The sequence below is a fragment of the Marmota flaviventris genome (assembly GCF_047511675.1).
Source record: "Marmota flaviventris isolate mMarFla1 chromosome 5 unlocalized genomic scaffold, mMarFla1.hap1 SUPER_5_unloc_1, whole genome shotgun sequence".
In the NCBI taxonomy this organism is placed as follows: Eukaryota; Metazoa; Chordata; class Mammalia; order Rodentia; family Sciuridae; genus Marmota; species Marmota flaviventris.
This window is the reverse complement of record NW_027287679.1, coordinates 1529650-1543552: the sequence shown is the minus strand read 5'-3', so window position 1 is coordinate 1543552 and position 13903 is coordinate 1529650. Positions and strand designations below refer to the sequence as shown.

General features: G+C 52.8%; 1 protein-coding gene across 1 annotated transcript; it reads right to left on the bottom strand.

Moving 5' to 3' along the window:
- Positions 1-6155: 6155 nt before the first annotated feature.
- LOC139703648 (ly6/PLAUR domain-containing protein 8-like) lies at positions 6156-13276 on the bottom strand. The gene is made up of 6 exons (XM_071607125.1): positions 13090-13276; positions 12389-12490; positions 11902-12051; positions 10468-10626; positions 9222-9359; positions 6156-7222 (listed from the first exon to the last, which is right to left on the bottom strand). Exons 1-6 carry the CDS (start codon positions 13274-13276, stop codon positions 7005-7007), a joined length of 954 nt encoding a protein of 317 aa, XP_071463226.1. The 3' UTR covers positions 6156-7004.
- Between the last annotated feature and the right edge of the window lie 627 nt (positions 13277-13903).

Here is a 13903-nt window from a genome sequence, read left to right as displayed (position 1 = left end):
AGGAAGAACAAACAAATTTCAAAATCAATAGAAGGCAAGAAATAATAAAGATCTGAGCCAAAATTAAGGAAGAAATAAAAAATTACATAGGACCTATACAAAAACACTCCATCATATAGATTCAGGTAACAACTTTTTCAGCAAAACCCATGAAGCTCAAGAAATAAAACCAGGAAACAATAAGTGAAATGCCATCAATTTAAAAGCTTCTACATAGCAGAGATATGATTAAGAGCATGAAGAGAGAGTCTACAGAATGGGATAAAATCCTTCCCAGCTGCTACTCAGATAGGGGAATAATATCCATAATACATAAAGAACACAAAAACCTTAACACCAAAAAAGCCAATGACTCGATCAATAAATGGCAAAACAACTAAACAGACATTTGTCAAAAGAAGAAACACAAATGGCCAAAAAATATATCAAAAAAGACTCAACATCTCTAGCAATCTGGGAAATGCAAATCAAAAGTACACTAAGATTTCATCTCGCTACAGTCTAATGTCAATTATCAACAACAAAAATGATAGTAACTGTTATGAGAATACAGGGGAGGGGCTGGGGTTGTGGCTCAGTGGTAGAGTGCTCAAGTAGCATGCACAAGGTACTGGGTTCAATCCTCAGAACCAAGTATAAATGTAAAATAAACATATTTTTTGCACCTAAAAACTTCAGAATAAATATTTTTAGAAAGAATATATGGGAAAGGAACACTCTTATATTGTTTGGTGGGACTGCAAATTAGTACAATCACTCTGGAAAGCACTTTGGAGATTTCTCAAAAGACTTGGAATGGAACCTGCATATTATCCAGCTATCCCTTTCCTTAGTATTTATCAAAATAACTACAATCAGCAGACTATAGCAATCAAGCCACTTAAAAATGTATATAGTAACATAATTCACAGTAGCCAAATTATGAACTGTACCCAGATGCCCATTGACAGATGAAGGGGTGAACAACATGTACATATACACGATGAAGAAGAAGAAAATCATGACATTTGCCAGTAAATGAATGGAAATGGAGACCGTCATGCTAAAAGAAATGGGACAGACTTCAAAAATCATTTCTCTCCTATGTGGAACTAGAGAAAAATAAAGGAAAGAAGATGGGGGTCAGATATTATAAAAATATAAAGATCAGGGGAATAAAAGTTGGAGAATAAGAGGGAGGGAGGAGAAATGGGAATGGGAAGAAATATGGAGTGAGTTTAACAAAAACACATTATATCACTAGGCCGAAGGGAATTATAATTTTATATACATGTAAGAGTACCAATCAATAAACAAGTGACAGGACAATCAGAGAGTAGAAGAGGGGGAATAGGGGAAGCCAGGAAATGGTGATTGAAGTCTAATTCATTTCACGTATGCCTTTGTAAAAATGAACCCAACTACGATGTGTAACTACAATCTCAAATAAACAAATAAACAAAAGATGTCTGCGTTGTATCTAAGTGGTTCTATTTGGAGAATCTACCAAGGAACATCCCACCAGAGAGAGCTGGTGCATGGCTCTTTCTCATAGCTCTGAGTAGCTGTCACCCAGGGCACTGATGGGCCACAGGAGCCAAGTAATGGCCATGCTCAGAAGACAGGCCCTCCTGACAGCGCAGGCAACAGGAGGTCTGGGGAAGTGACCCAGAGCAGGGACTCAGGCAGAGGCCCAAGGCCCTGCAGCCTGTGGAGCTCAGCCACAGAGCAGGATCCCAGGTGGAGGGAGGCTCCTCTCAGGGTTAGAGGCTCCTGAGCTGGGGTTGTGTGGTGCCTCCCCAGGCAGGGTGAGCCAAGGCCAAGCCACCCATCAATGCCTAGGATCTACTGCCACCAGGGCAAGAAGTGCCTCCCCTACACTCCGCCACCAGCCTGTCAGACTTCACTGGACTAGCAACCCCCATGCAGAGTGAGTGGGCATATTAAATGCAAAAGTCTAGAAAGATTAATTTTAAGAGGGTTTAACTGAGTACAGAAATGATTCGTGAATAGGGCAGCACCCAAACAAGCAGCCCCACCCAGTGGGGAGGAGCATCCTGACTTGGGAGCCATGCATGGAACCAGCCTGCCTGGGCAGGGCAGGGCTGTGCCTTAAAGGACAGGCTGGGCAATTCCAGAATCAACTGGGGAACTCTGCCTGCTGGGATGGGTGGGCACCCCTGGTTTCCTTGACCACAGTCTTCAGGTAGGTAGTGGTCAGGTCACCTCTTGAGTTAGTCCCCTGTGCCTCGTGGCTTTAGGACATCTTACCTTTGCAGAGGCAGCCTTCATGCTCAACAGTGGGGGATGAGCAGACTTTGGGCTGGAAGGAAGGCTGAAGGCGCTGGTGGGGGTGCTCATGGCGGGGTGGGGTGCCCAGGCCACTCGGGATCAGAGGGCAATGCAGAACTGCGTGGGTTCCAACTGAGAAGAAGTGTCTGGCTGACACTAAAATGTCAAGAGAGTTCATGATCGTTATTTTCTACCTGTAATTTTCAATATTCAATTGTAAAGTTTAAAAACATAGACATGCCTGAATAAAGTAACTTATATTTAAAATATTTTAAAATAATGCACAATTTTAGAAAGCAACAAACATTTGAAGAGAAGGCTCCACTGTGGCAACAGTGTCTGAGGTTTCCTGCAGGTGTGAGCCAGAATGTCCACCCAAGGCCTGGGCCTGGCTCCTGGACACCAGTGTTTCAAGCCTGTGCTTCACCTTGCGGGTGGCACTAAGATGGACTTTCCTTCCCCAGGTGTCCATGACTCCCTACTTGTCCCTCTGGACATCAGTGGGTCCAGAGACAGAGCACCCACGTATAGGAGCCCCACTCAGGCCGCCCAGGGCAGGCCCAGAGTCCCAGTTTCAGGGATTAATGAGGGGGACCAAAAGGTCTTTGCAAAGAGTGCATTTGAGACACCCTGCAGGATCCAAAGAGTGAGGACCTCGAGGACCAGGCACAGGGAAGACCCTTGTACGGAGCACTTCCGGCACAGAGGACCAGAGAATGCGGTGAGCTCAGGAGCTGCCAAGGAGCAAGGCACCCAGGGGCAGAGTGCTGGGGGAGGTCGAGGACAGGCCTGCCGCCACCCTGCAATACCCCATGGACCACGGAAGGAGCTGTCAAATCAACTTCAAGCCTCTGGGAGGTTTTGAAGGTGTGTGTGCCCGGGGCCACCAGGGTTGTAGGCAGCTGTGGTTGCTCTGTGCAGAATGGGCTGCAGGAGACATGGTGGGCAGGAGGCCTGAGAGGACTATTGGTGGAGTGGACAGTGGAGTGTGACCTTTAATGCCCTTACTTGGGAGAAGAAGGAGTTGGCAGGTTAACAATGACAATCTCCTTAGCTAGTCTTAATTGAGCACCGCTGCATTCTAAATACTTCTGCATACTAACCCTGTCAGTTCTCAACACAGGCCCTCAGGAGAGTTCTGCCCTGACCTCCATCCTGCCAATGAGGACCCAACCAGAGGGACGTGATGAAATGTGAGGCTGGCATCGGGGTGTCCAACACAGCACACAGCAGGCCCCGTGTGCTCCTTGGAAAGCACCAGGTGGGCTGACAGGGGACACAGGGCAGGGCAGGAGGCAGGGATGCTGCTGCTCCCTCTGCACAGCTGGCCCCGAGGTGCCCACTGCAGACCGACCCACTGAGGAGACCCAAACTGGTGCTAAGGCCCACAGAGGCAGAACCCTTCCAGAGGCCATGGGTGGAGTGCACTGCAAGGGCTCCCAGAAGAGCTCCTGCTTCCTGCTGTGGTTCCCTGCAGCAGTTTCCCCAAGTCCTCTTCACTACCCACGAAACCAAGAATCCAGGGGCCTGCCCTCCATGCCCTGCCATCTCCTTCCTCAGTTCCTACTTCCTCCACCTTCACCAGCCCTGGAAGCAAAATGTCTCTGCAGGAGGTGAAGGCTGCATCCTGTGGGTCTCCTTGGGCACAGGCCAGATGGGACCACCCAGGGAGCAGGGTGTTCCCCAGACCAGCCAACAGGGCCTCTGTGTGTGACCCAGCTGGTTCATTTCTTCCCCTCAGGCTGAGACCAGTAGCTCAAAGCCACCATCACCAAACTCAAACCTTTACTTGGAGATGGCTTGGTTAGCCTACCTCAGGAACCTCGAGCAGCAGCTGTTGACTACTGGGAAGGCCTTGTAGTTTCCAGGCCACAGCTCCTAAGGAGCAGCCCATCCTGCTACTGGTGACTGTCACCTAAACAGGTTACCCCTCCTGACACCCTCCACCCCAGGAGGCCCTCACCTTCCTTCCCCCTTGGTGGCCCCTGGCCTCAGGCCCTTGGACAGTGTCATGTTAGGGGCTTCCTCTCATGCTGCTGTGTGTCACTGCCTGCAGAGCCTGAGACGCAGGGCTCCCTCTGTGGGGTGCCCTCCATCAGCCCCAGAGCTCCCGGGCCTCCAAGCACACAGAAAGGACTCAGATTTACAGGGGAGGCTCAGGTGGGCCTCCAGCCTCGGCTCCTCTTGCTCTCCACCTGCCACAGCAGTGCCTGGAGCTGTTTAGGGGTGGAATGCAGATGGCGAAGCGGCCTGAGATTCAGTGCTCAGCCAGAGGCTGCTGTGCCAGGCACCAGGCAAAGCCACGTAGAGGAGGGCTCCAGCAGAACATTCCATCTGGCACTGTCACCTGGGTGCTCTGGAGTCATTGGGCAGGCAGTGGCCCTGAGGATGCACCAGACAACTGGCCACAGGAAAGGCAGCAGGGTGGGGGCCTCATATGCACAGAGGGAGACAGGATCCACATGCAGATGCTGACCTTGAGTTGCCATGTCCAGCAGAGCTGCCCCAGAGGAAATCCACACAGAACAGCAAAGACCCACCTGGGCTGACTCTTTTATTTATTTATTTTTTACTGGGGATTGAACCCAGGGATGCTTCACCACTGACCCTTTATTTTCCATTTTGAGATAGGGTGTTGCTATGTTGCTGAGGCTGGCCTCAAACTTGCAGTCCTATGGCCTCAGCCTCCTGAGCCTCAGATTACAGGTGGGTACCACTCTGCCAGGCACCAAGTGTGCTGCCTCTTGGTTGAAAGTTACAAATGTGTTAGAAAGAAACCACAATACAGAGAGGTGGAATCCATGGATGAGCCTCTGATACAGGTACCAACAGGAGGGATCTCAAGAACACCACTGTGAGGGGGAAACAGCCAACACCCAGCAGCAGGCACCACCTGCTGTCACCTACAAGGGTTCAGAACAGCCAATCCCAGCAGGCAGCTCTCGGCAGGGGACTGAGGCCCAGGGCACATTCCACACTGCCTGGAGACAGAGGGCAGGAGGGAGAACTGCTGACTCAGAAAGGCAGCCTGTCAGCCAACAGCACCATGTCCTGCTGCCCCGCTCCTGGTGCAAGTTTCTGGAACTGTTTCTGGTTCCTAAGAGTGAACTCCAGGGGAGCCCGGGCAGGGAGACTGCAGCTCTGTGCTGCTTTTGCGACTTTCCAGTAAGTAGGAAATTATTTCAAAATAAAGGCAGAAGGGAGTGAGCGTGCTTGTGGAGGTGCAGCACCATCAGAGGGCCTTGGGGGGACTCTGTTGCTGATGCGTGGTCAGCAATCCAGACAGTAGGGACCTACACAGATCTGCACATTTAAACTCTTTATTAGAGCAACGCTCCACCCAAGGCCACTCCAGGCCACCTTACTTTCTAAACCTGAACACGGTCATGTCCTGGATTGCAGGGCCTTCTCCTCCCTGGGTCTCTGACACAGTTGACATCCTTGTGTTGACTGCAAGTCCCCTGAGGAAAGGGACTGGGGTTCTGTTGCCACATTTGTTCTGCACAAGAGTACAGGCACTGAGCCAGACGGGGAGCGTCAACACCTGATCATGTCCCCACCAGGGGAGGCTTGGCCAGGGGACAGCTCTGGTCTTCAGCAGTCCTCTTTTGGCCCCCATGATGACCACAGCCTGGACAGTTCTGGAAGAGCCAGATGTCAGCTGTTGGAACTACTGTGTCATCTCTGGGGTCAACATGGGGCATTGTGGGAATCAGAGGGGCACCTAGTTGTGAGCATGGGGACAGTGTCATGTGGGACACGGGAGGCCCAAGGCAGCAAGTGGAAGATGCCAGCAGAGATGAAGGACCAACTTCTCAGAAGCACGATGGACCAGGAGCACGGACATCCTCCTGTTGTAGGGACAAACGAGGCAAGGCACCGAAGACAGCAGGAAACAGTTTTATTTGGCTGCAGCCAGGTTCAGAGGGCACAGCTTTTGCTGTAATCAGTCAATCCCCTGAACCCCGAGTTCAGGGAGTTTCAGAGTTTTATACCCAGCATGTAAGGGGAGGGGCTCAGAAGTTCACAGTCCGCAGAAGATCACATAAAAGCAGCTTTTTCTTTCATTGTTCTGGGCAAGTTAACTCTTCAAGGACAACACCTGAGAAGGGGAGAACTTCTCCTCCCCTTTCTTTCCTCCCCCTGCCAGCTGTTACCATGGAGCCCAGTTGGTAACATATCTTAAAAATGTAGACATCTCTGTGAAGCCCAGCTCAAGGCCAGAGGCCTTGTTGCACATTTCTTCAAAGTACTATACTGGATACGTTTGTGAAAAACTTATCCAGTATAGCACCTGGAGTGCTGGTATCTTCTCGGCCAGTGGCCAAGTAAACAGGGCGACATGAAAATAGGAAGTTTATCTACATTGGACTCTCGCAGAGACTCTTTTGCTGACACTACTAAAATCAGCCATGGTGAAGATTTCTGGAGAGGCCCAGTTAAGACTTTTCTGTGGAGAAACGGGGGTGCCACTTCACTCCAGGTCCTGAGACAAACATGCACCTACTTCAACAGCAAGCTCTGCTTCCAGCTCAGAGGCGGGAAGTGGTGCTCAAACCAACCCCAGCCCATAATGCGTCAGGACGGATTTGGCAGATGATAAACTAAAGCTTTAATCATGGAGGTCAACGTGGCCCTTGGCATTACCCAGAGGCCCTATGACTTAAGCTAAAGGAAGAGGGAGGAGAACAGAAGGGTGGGCATGTCCCCAAGTGAGGCAGAGGCCCAGGACCTCAGAGCAGCAGCCCCAGCAGGAGGAGGCTACCAAGGACCCAGGAGCTGAGGGAGGCTTTGAAGCTGCCGCTGGTGTTGGGGACTAAGGAGGCTTGTGAACACTGGACCTGTCGGAAGATGATTCCCCTGACTGTCTGGTTGGCAGTGCCCAGGAGCTGACAGGTGGAGTTACTGATGTCGGAACAGCCTTTCAGCAGGAGGTGCTGAACTTCGAGGCCTGTGAGGCAAAGGGACGGTCAGGTCCACCACCCCTCCACTCCCCTCATCTGCCCTGCTCTTGACTCCTGTCTGCTGCTGGCAGCTTCGACCTGCAGCTGGTCTGTCCCTGGCCCCACGCAGCAGGGAGGAGTCAGAGTCAAGGGCAGAAAGAGAAAGGGAACAGGAATGGTGAACCTCAGGGGCCCAGACCCCTCCTCCGCCCACCCTGAGGACCCTGAGGCTGTGAGAGCTGTCCTGAGCCGCCTCAACATCAGGGCCAGAGCTCAGACTCAGACTCCCAAGGTCCCCTGAGCTCCCCTCCCTTCCAGGGTTTGCTTTCACTCCCCCCTTCTCTGGATCTGACTCTCCCTGCCTGAGGTTTCCCTGAGGAAAAAAAAAAAAGGGAAAAGGCAATGGAAGGGATGTAGGGAGACTGTGGCATCTCCACGCTAAACCTGAGGGCTCTCACTGCTTTTCCATGTTGGAGATTTAGATTCCAGAAATAAGGTCGAGGACATTTGCATATAAGATGTGGCCACAGTAGTGCTACCTTTTACTGAACAATTACGATGTGGCCCTGTTGATCCGTCACCTGCAACTCCACACCCTGGGAGAAGAGCAGCTCTCAGGATGGAGGGTCTCAGGGAAGTGGAGGGGCTTCTTATCAGAGCAGGGCCACAGCGTGGGAGCAAGGCTGACTCTTGACTTTCTCTGAAAAGTAGGGAACCTTCCAAGGCCAGTGTGGAAAGCAACCCATGGCTGTTTTACAGCGAGGATCGTGCTGGAGTGGGTATTAAAATGAGCTAGGAAGACTCTAGAGTTTTAAAAACCATGATCTTGAGCAGGACAAGCAAGCAAGAAAAGCTCCGTTCATAAGGGCCTTGTCACGCTGGCTGGCCTGGACTTCAGTCACGCCCTGGGGGCCCCAGTGGGACAGTTCTTCCCCTGCAGCCTCTGCCCACACCCAGCTGGAAAATTACAACAGAGCAGCACAGATCCCCCCAGTCACGGGCGGGGAAAGAGCCTTGGCTGGGCTGCAGGTCCATGCAGAGTGTGTTTTCAGCACATGTGAGGCCCTGGGGCCAACAGCAGCCCCAAACAAAGCAAAAGAGCCTGAAATGCTCCTGCTATGAAAACAAAGCCCTTCTGAGAAGGCCCCGTGCTGTGTGGCCAGCCACAGGACATTCTAGGGAAGGAAACCTTCAGGGACAGCAGAGGTCGGCAGTCACCATAGTCTCCTAGGGAAGGATGGAGGTCTCAGGGCTGGGACCCAGGGACATAGAGAAAATGCTCTGTCCTCACTGCAGTGGGGTCATGGACATGTCAATTCACCCCTGTTCAAACCCCAGCATCGTCCATACTCAGAGAAACTCCTGATGTCCACTATAGACATTGGGAACAAGGACGTGCTAATGCAAGTTGATCCCTGGTAAGGAGCATGCCCTTTGTGGGAAGGTGACAGTGGGGGGCCATGTGGGGTAGATGGGAAATCTCAGTCTTCTCTCAATGTTGCTGTGACTAAACGTTTTCTAAAAGGTAAATTCTATTTGAAACAAGAAGCACAAAGAAACTCAGGATAAGTCTGGTGTTCGACCCCAGCCAAAAATCCATGATCACAGTCAAGCATTAGAAATGACATTTGGCAAAAAGTGAAGTCAAATTATACTCAGGTGTTGGTGCCCTGACACCCTACAGTGGAGTGGAGAAGTGCAGGTTTTAGAGGAAGATAAGTGGCCCCATCCACACCACAGACCAATGGCAACCAGGAAGAGAAGCAATGTGAGGAGTTTCCTGCTGCCATTAATGAGCCTGGCTGGACCACAGTCACAGGAGGACAGGCCTGAGGCGGGCACAGGAGAAGGAGCTCTGGGCTCTGGTGGCAGAAACCACAGAGGGCTCAGTGCCCCAGAAGGCTCCCCGTCAGGCATCCCACCCCCCAGCCCCTGTGTGGATGGTGACCCAGGGCCTGATGTGCTCTCAGCTCAAATCCATGAAGGACCTTGGACTCCTAGACGTACCATTCGTGAAGTCCACCTCTATCTGGACACACTGCTGTCCCCAACTACACCTGTGGGTCTTCTCGCTGCAGGAAGTCGTGTTGAGTCCATAGCAAGCAGGGCACATGGTGTTGCTGGACCCGTCATCTGGGGCAAGGACTAGGCAGAGTGAGAACCATTAGTAAGGACCTGTGACCACATGGAAAGTGTCCCTGCCCTGGGGGAAGGGACCCACACGAGAATAAGAAGCCCCTGATCCTGGCCTCAGGACCCGGCCCAGACACAGGTCTCAGCAGTGTCCACACTCCATGCCCTCACGCACCTGCCCTGGCAGGCCACCGGCTTCAGGACCCAGGGGATAGACTGAGAAGAAGAAGGTGACACCGACAACCAAGAGCAACACTAGCCAAGTGCACTGAGCCTGGCAGCAGGTGTCTGAGGTCAAGCCTCGCCCTGAACAGAGGAGCAGGCCCTGACTCATCATCCTGATAAGAGGGAAAGGAAGCACGGAGACCAGGCCTGCTCTGAGCTCACTGACTCTGTGATGTGGCCATGAACTGTACCTCTGGAGCCACATTTCATCTCTTCATAGGGAGGCCTTTGGTTAGGTCAGCAGTGCTCAAACTGTGGTCCGGGAGTCCTGGGTCTGTAGATGCAGGCCACTGTGAGGGCACCTCTGAGCCTCACGGGGTTTCCGGAGCCCATGGGGGGAGAGATGCAGCAGAGCAGCAGCTGGAGCAGACGGCCAAGCCGGCTGCCCCAGTAACTAAGAGCTCTGCAGGACACCCAGGGACACCACTCCACCCGCAAAACAGTTTCGTTTTGTAAAATGTAGTATTTCTACCTAAAACCATATTGTGTCATTGTCTAATTATTTTTTGAGTGAATTGTACATGATTTCTGTATTTTCTTACCTTTGACTTCTAAGAGAAATATGTGAATAAATAAAATATAAATAAATAAAAGCAGTCTGGGATCCTCAGCTTCTTCACAGAAGACCTGAGACCCTGAGTTTGAGAACTACCGAGGAATATCCACTGCCCTTTGCACATCAGGGTGCTCCCAGCACCTGTCCTTACTGAGGGGGGACAGCATGGTAGCAGGGCCAGTTCGTCACACTGGTTCCTCACGTAATTGTTGTACGTCAGAAGGGAACGTCACCAAGGGATGCAGGAAGTGCTGGGACTTGAGGTCCCCACCCAGGGGAAGGGGCGTGGGCACAGAGGGCAGGAGTAGGAGGCGGGCAGCAGCCCAGGCCAGCACACACCCAGGTCATCACTGTCATTTCCGCAGGGCTGTCCTTGGCAGCACTGGCTGGCGAAGTGGACGTGCTTCCCAGAAGCCACGTGGACAGTGAAGGGATCCAGCTCCTGCGTGCAGTTCTGTCCTGAGCAGGACATGTCCTGGTACAGCCTGAGGAATTCTCCTGCACAGAGGCAAGCACAGCCGTCACCAGGGCCCAGAGGCTCCAGCGAAGCTCCCAACAGCCACTGCAGAAGCACAAGCCGCTACCCCAGCTCAGTGCGTCTGGAGGTCTGGAGGCTCCCCTCAGGCACTGCCCTGACTGACCAGGAGCCCCAGAGAGGCCAGCTGAACACAGGCAGAGGCTGAGAGAGGCCTGGAGATGGGGGGTGCTGGTAACCCAGGCCACCTGTCAGTCTCAACCTCCATAAAGCCAAGGAAGCAGATGTGGTGAGTTTGGGGCCCTGACACCACAGCACTGCCTGTGTCCCTGCTCAGAACCTGAATTGAGTCTAGCGGCCTCTGACCACAGCTGTCCAACAAGGCAGCCCTGGCTCCGTGCAGGACTGATGGTGAATCTAGATTAATTACAATTAAGTACTGTTCACAATTAAGCACTTAGCCACAGGGAGCAGGCCCTTCCCCCAACAACCAAGGGGACCCAACAAAACTGAGGGGAGCGTCATAAAGCAAGACCCACAGAACAGGTCTGAGGGAGGATCTCAGTGTGGGCTGGGGGTCCTCGTTCTAACGCCAGCTCGCCGCACATGGCATCTCTGAGACAGCTGAGAAAGTGTACCAGGCTCGGGGTTAGAGGAGATTAAGGGATCACAGCTAATCTCCTGGTGTGATTATGATACAGCAATCATACCTTATAAGTCTTATCAGGGATGGACAGTGGGATACTCATGAGGGAAATGGCAGGTGACAGATAGCTTACGGTCACAGAGACACATGTCACACACACGCACACACTTCAGAATACAGTGGCAAGGCACAGGGAGGCTGACAGCTGCTGACATGGGGCAGGTGCGAGGGCTCTCCCGTCCTCCATTGCTCTGTGGGGGGAACAACAGTCAAGGTGCCTGCTGAGCAAGGCCTGAGGGAGGGGTGTTTGTTAGAAGAGAAGGAAACCAAGGGTTGCAGGAGCTGCATTTACCTGGGGCAAGCCGTCTGCCTCCTTGTGTGACTAATCGCCTCTCTTCAGCACACACTGCTGTGGCCTGGAGGGAGTCCCCGTCACAGTGGCCTCTCTGTGATATGCAGGCTTATCTGTGCTGGCTCGGCCCATGTTCCCATCTGACTGCTGCCCAGCTCAGCCCGTGCTGCCTGCCCTGAAGCCACCTCGACCCTGTCTCCCTGCTCACCCAACCCCACCTGGGACCTCCTTCTTCCTCTTCAGCTCCAGCCCCGAGCAAGCCCCAGAGCTGAGAGCCACACAGACGGACCCACTGCTCACCTAGAGAGAAGCTGGCCGAGGAACTCACGCAGCTGGTGTCAGCTCCTGAAGTACACTCTGTGGCGTTCTCATTGGCACAGGCTCCTGACCACGAGCTACACTGCATACAACTCAGGGATTCTGGAGACACAAAGTACCCAACATCAGTCAAAATTCAGTAGACATGGGTAGAGCATACTCTGGGCACAGTAGAGGATGTAGACGGGCTGGCGGCCCTGCCCCGTGGGTACCTCCACACCTGCTACTGTGAGATGGAGACACACCCATTAGTTTTTCCCCACTGATCCCCAAAAGGAAGCCCCAACTTAATCGATGACACAGAGGGGCCCTTTGGAATGCAGGGTACAAGGACAGGTCCCCTGCTCTCCACTGACCACACTTTGACACCAGAGGCTGTGTGAGAGGTCCCCTGAGCAAAAGACCAAGAAGGTCCAGGCCAAATAGATGAAGGGCCTTCTTCCTCAAAGAAGCCTTGCGGTCCTCTCACCTGCAGTGGCAGTTACAAGAGCTGCAAAGATGGCAGCCGTGAGGGCAACTTTCATGGTGCTGATGCTGACCTTTCCCAAGGGTGGGCCACCAGGGGTGAAGCCTGAAGGACACAAAGAGAGCCGACTCAGGGGCTTGGAGAAATTTCTGTCATCCCCAAGAGGTTTCATCATGCTCTAACAAGTCCCATACGTGCTCCATATTTGTGACAGAAAGAATCAGAGTCCTGTTCCAGGAGCACACAGCTGTGACTTAGAGTCCACGCTTTCAGTGCAGATGCCTCTCCAGGATTTCAAGATTCAGAAAACAAGGGCGTAGCACAAATCTTGCAGAAGCATCTATGTGCAGAATGAAAAGCCTGGGCCCATCCTGTGGAGCCACCTCAGGTCCAAAGCGGGAAACATAAGCCAGTTTCCAGTCCCACTGAGGATAAGATCTGTGTCAGTTAGTTTCCATGGCTGTGATAAAATACCTGAGGAATCAACTTATGAGTAGGAAAGGTTTATTTGGGCTCATGGTTTCAGAGGTTTCAGTCCACAGTCACTTGGACCTGTTGCTTTGGGCTTCTGGTGACACAGGACATCATGGCAGAAGCGTGTGACAGAGGAGGTTTGTTCCCTTCAAGGTAGGCAGGAAACACAAAGGAAAGTCAGGAGGAGCTCAGGTCCAACATCTCCTTTGAGGGCTACCCCCATGACCTACCTTCTGCCCACGCAGCCCCGGCTCCCACAGGCTCCCCCACCTGGGTCTCCAGACTGGCAACCAAGCCTTCAGTACATGGGACTCCAGGGGACTTTGAGGACCCAAACTGTAGCAAGTACCACGGAGAAGAGCTGTGCTGAAGTCCCATGTCCCCGCCCTCCCAGAGCCAGGTTCTCCTTGCATCCATGCTTACCCCTGGGGCTTTCCTGAGGCTGCCACTGCCACCCTGATGCAGATGAGCAGCCACTCTATCCCAAGCTCTTCAACGTAGGACTCTGGGTAATTCACTCCCCGCACCCAGCAGGCAGCCACTATTACTAGCGCCTAGGGACCTGGAAAACAATGCTCTCACACTAAGGGGTCACACCTGAGTGGTGTCAGAGCTGGGGTGCAGCCTGGCCCCTCACCGTCACTCCACCTGCCATCCACCAGATGGCAGTACTGAGTCAGCACCTGAGCGCCTGTGACCTTAGGACTGGAGTGGAGGCTCCAGCACTCTGCATCCTGTGTCACTCGACCCTCTGCACCTTGCGTTTGTTCCTGCAAGTGTCTGATGAGAGCCTGGAGGATGGCTAAGTTCAGCTGTCGTCACTAGGATCCCAAGTCAGAGCTCTGGAGTTTCCCTTGGCCCGTCATTCACACAGAGCAAGCCCCCCCACACCCCCACACCCCCCACCCCCGTCACCTCGCTGGCCCTCTCATGGTAGCCGCAGGCCACGCTGGCTCCTGAGCCAACTCCTGAGGTCAGGTCAAATGAGCGTCCCCTTTCTCAGAGCCACATCTCCAACGCTCAGCAGCCCATGGAAAAGGCCAC

Coding starts and splice junctions, on each gene's coding strand:
- LOC139703648 (XM_071607125.1), bottom strand. CDS start 13,276: ATGGATGCAAGGAGAACCTGGCTCTGGGAGGGCGGGGACATGGGACTT. Junction 12,052..12,388: donor TCTTGTAACTGCCACTGCAG/GTGAGAGGACCG, acceptor TCTACTGAATTT/TGACTGATGTTGGGTACTTT. Junction 7,223..9,221: donor AGAGGTGGACTTCACGAATG/GTACGTCTAGGA, acceptor TTTGCCTCACAG/GCCTCGAAGTTCAGCACCTC.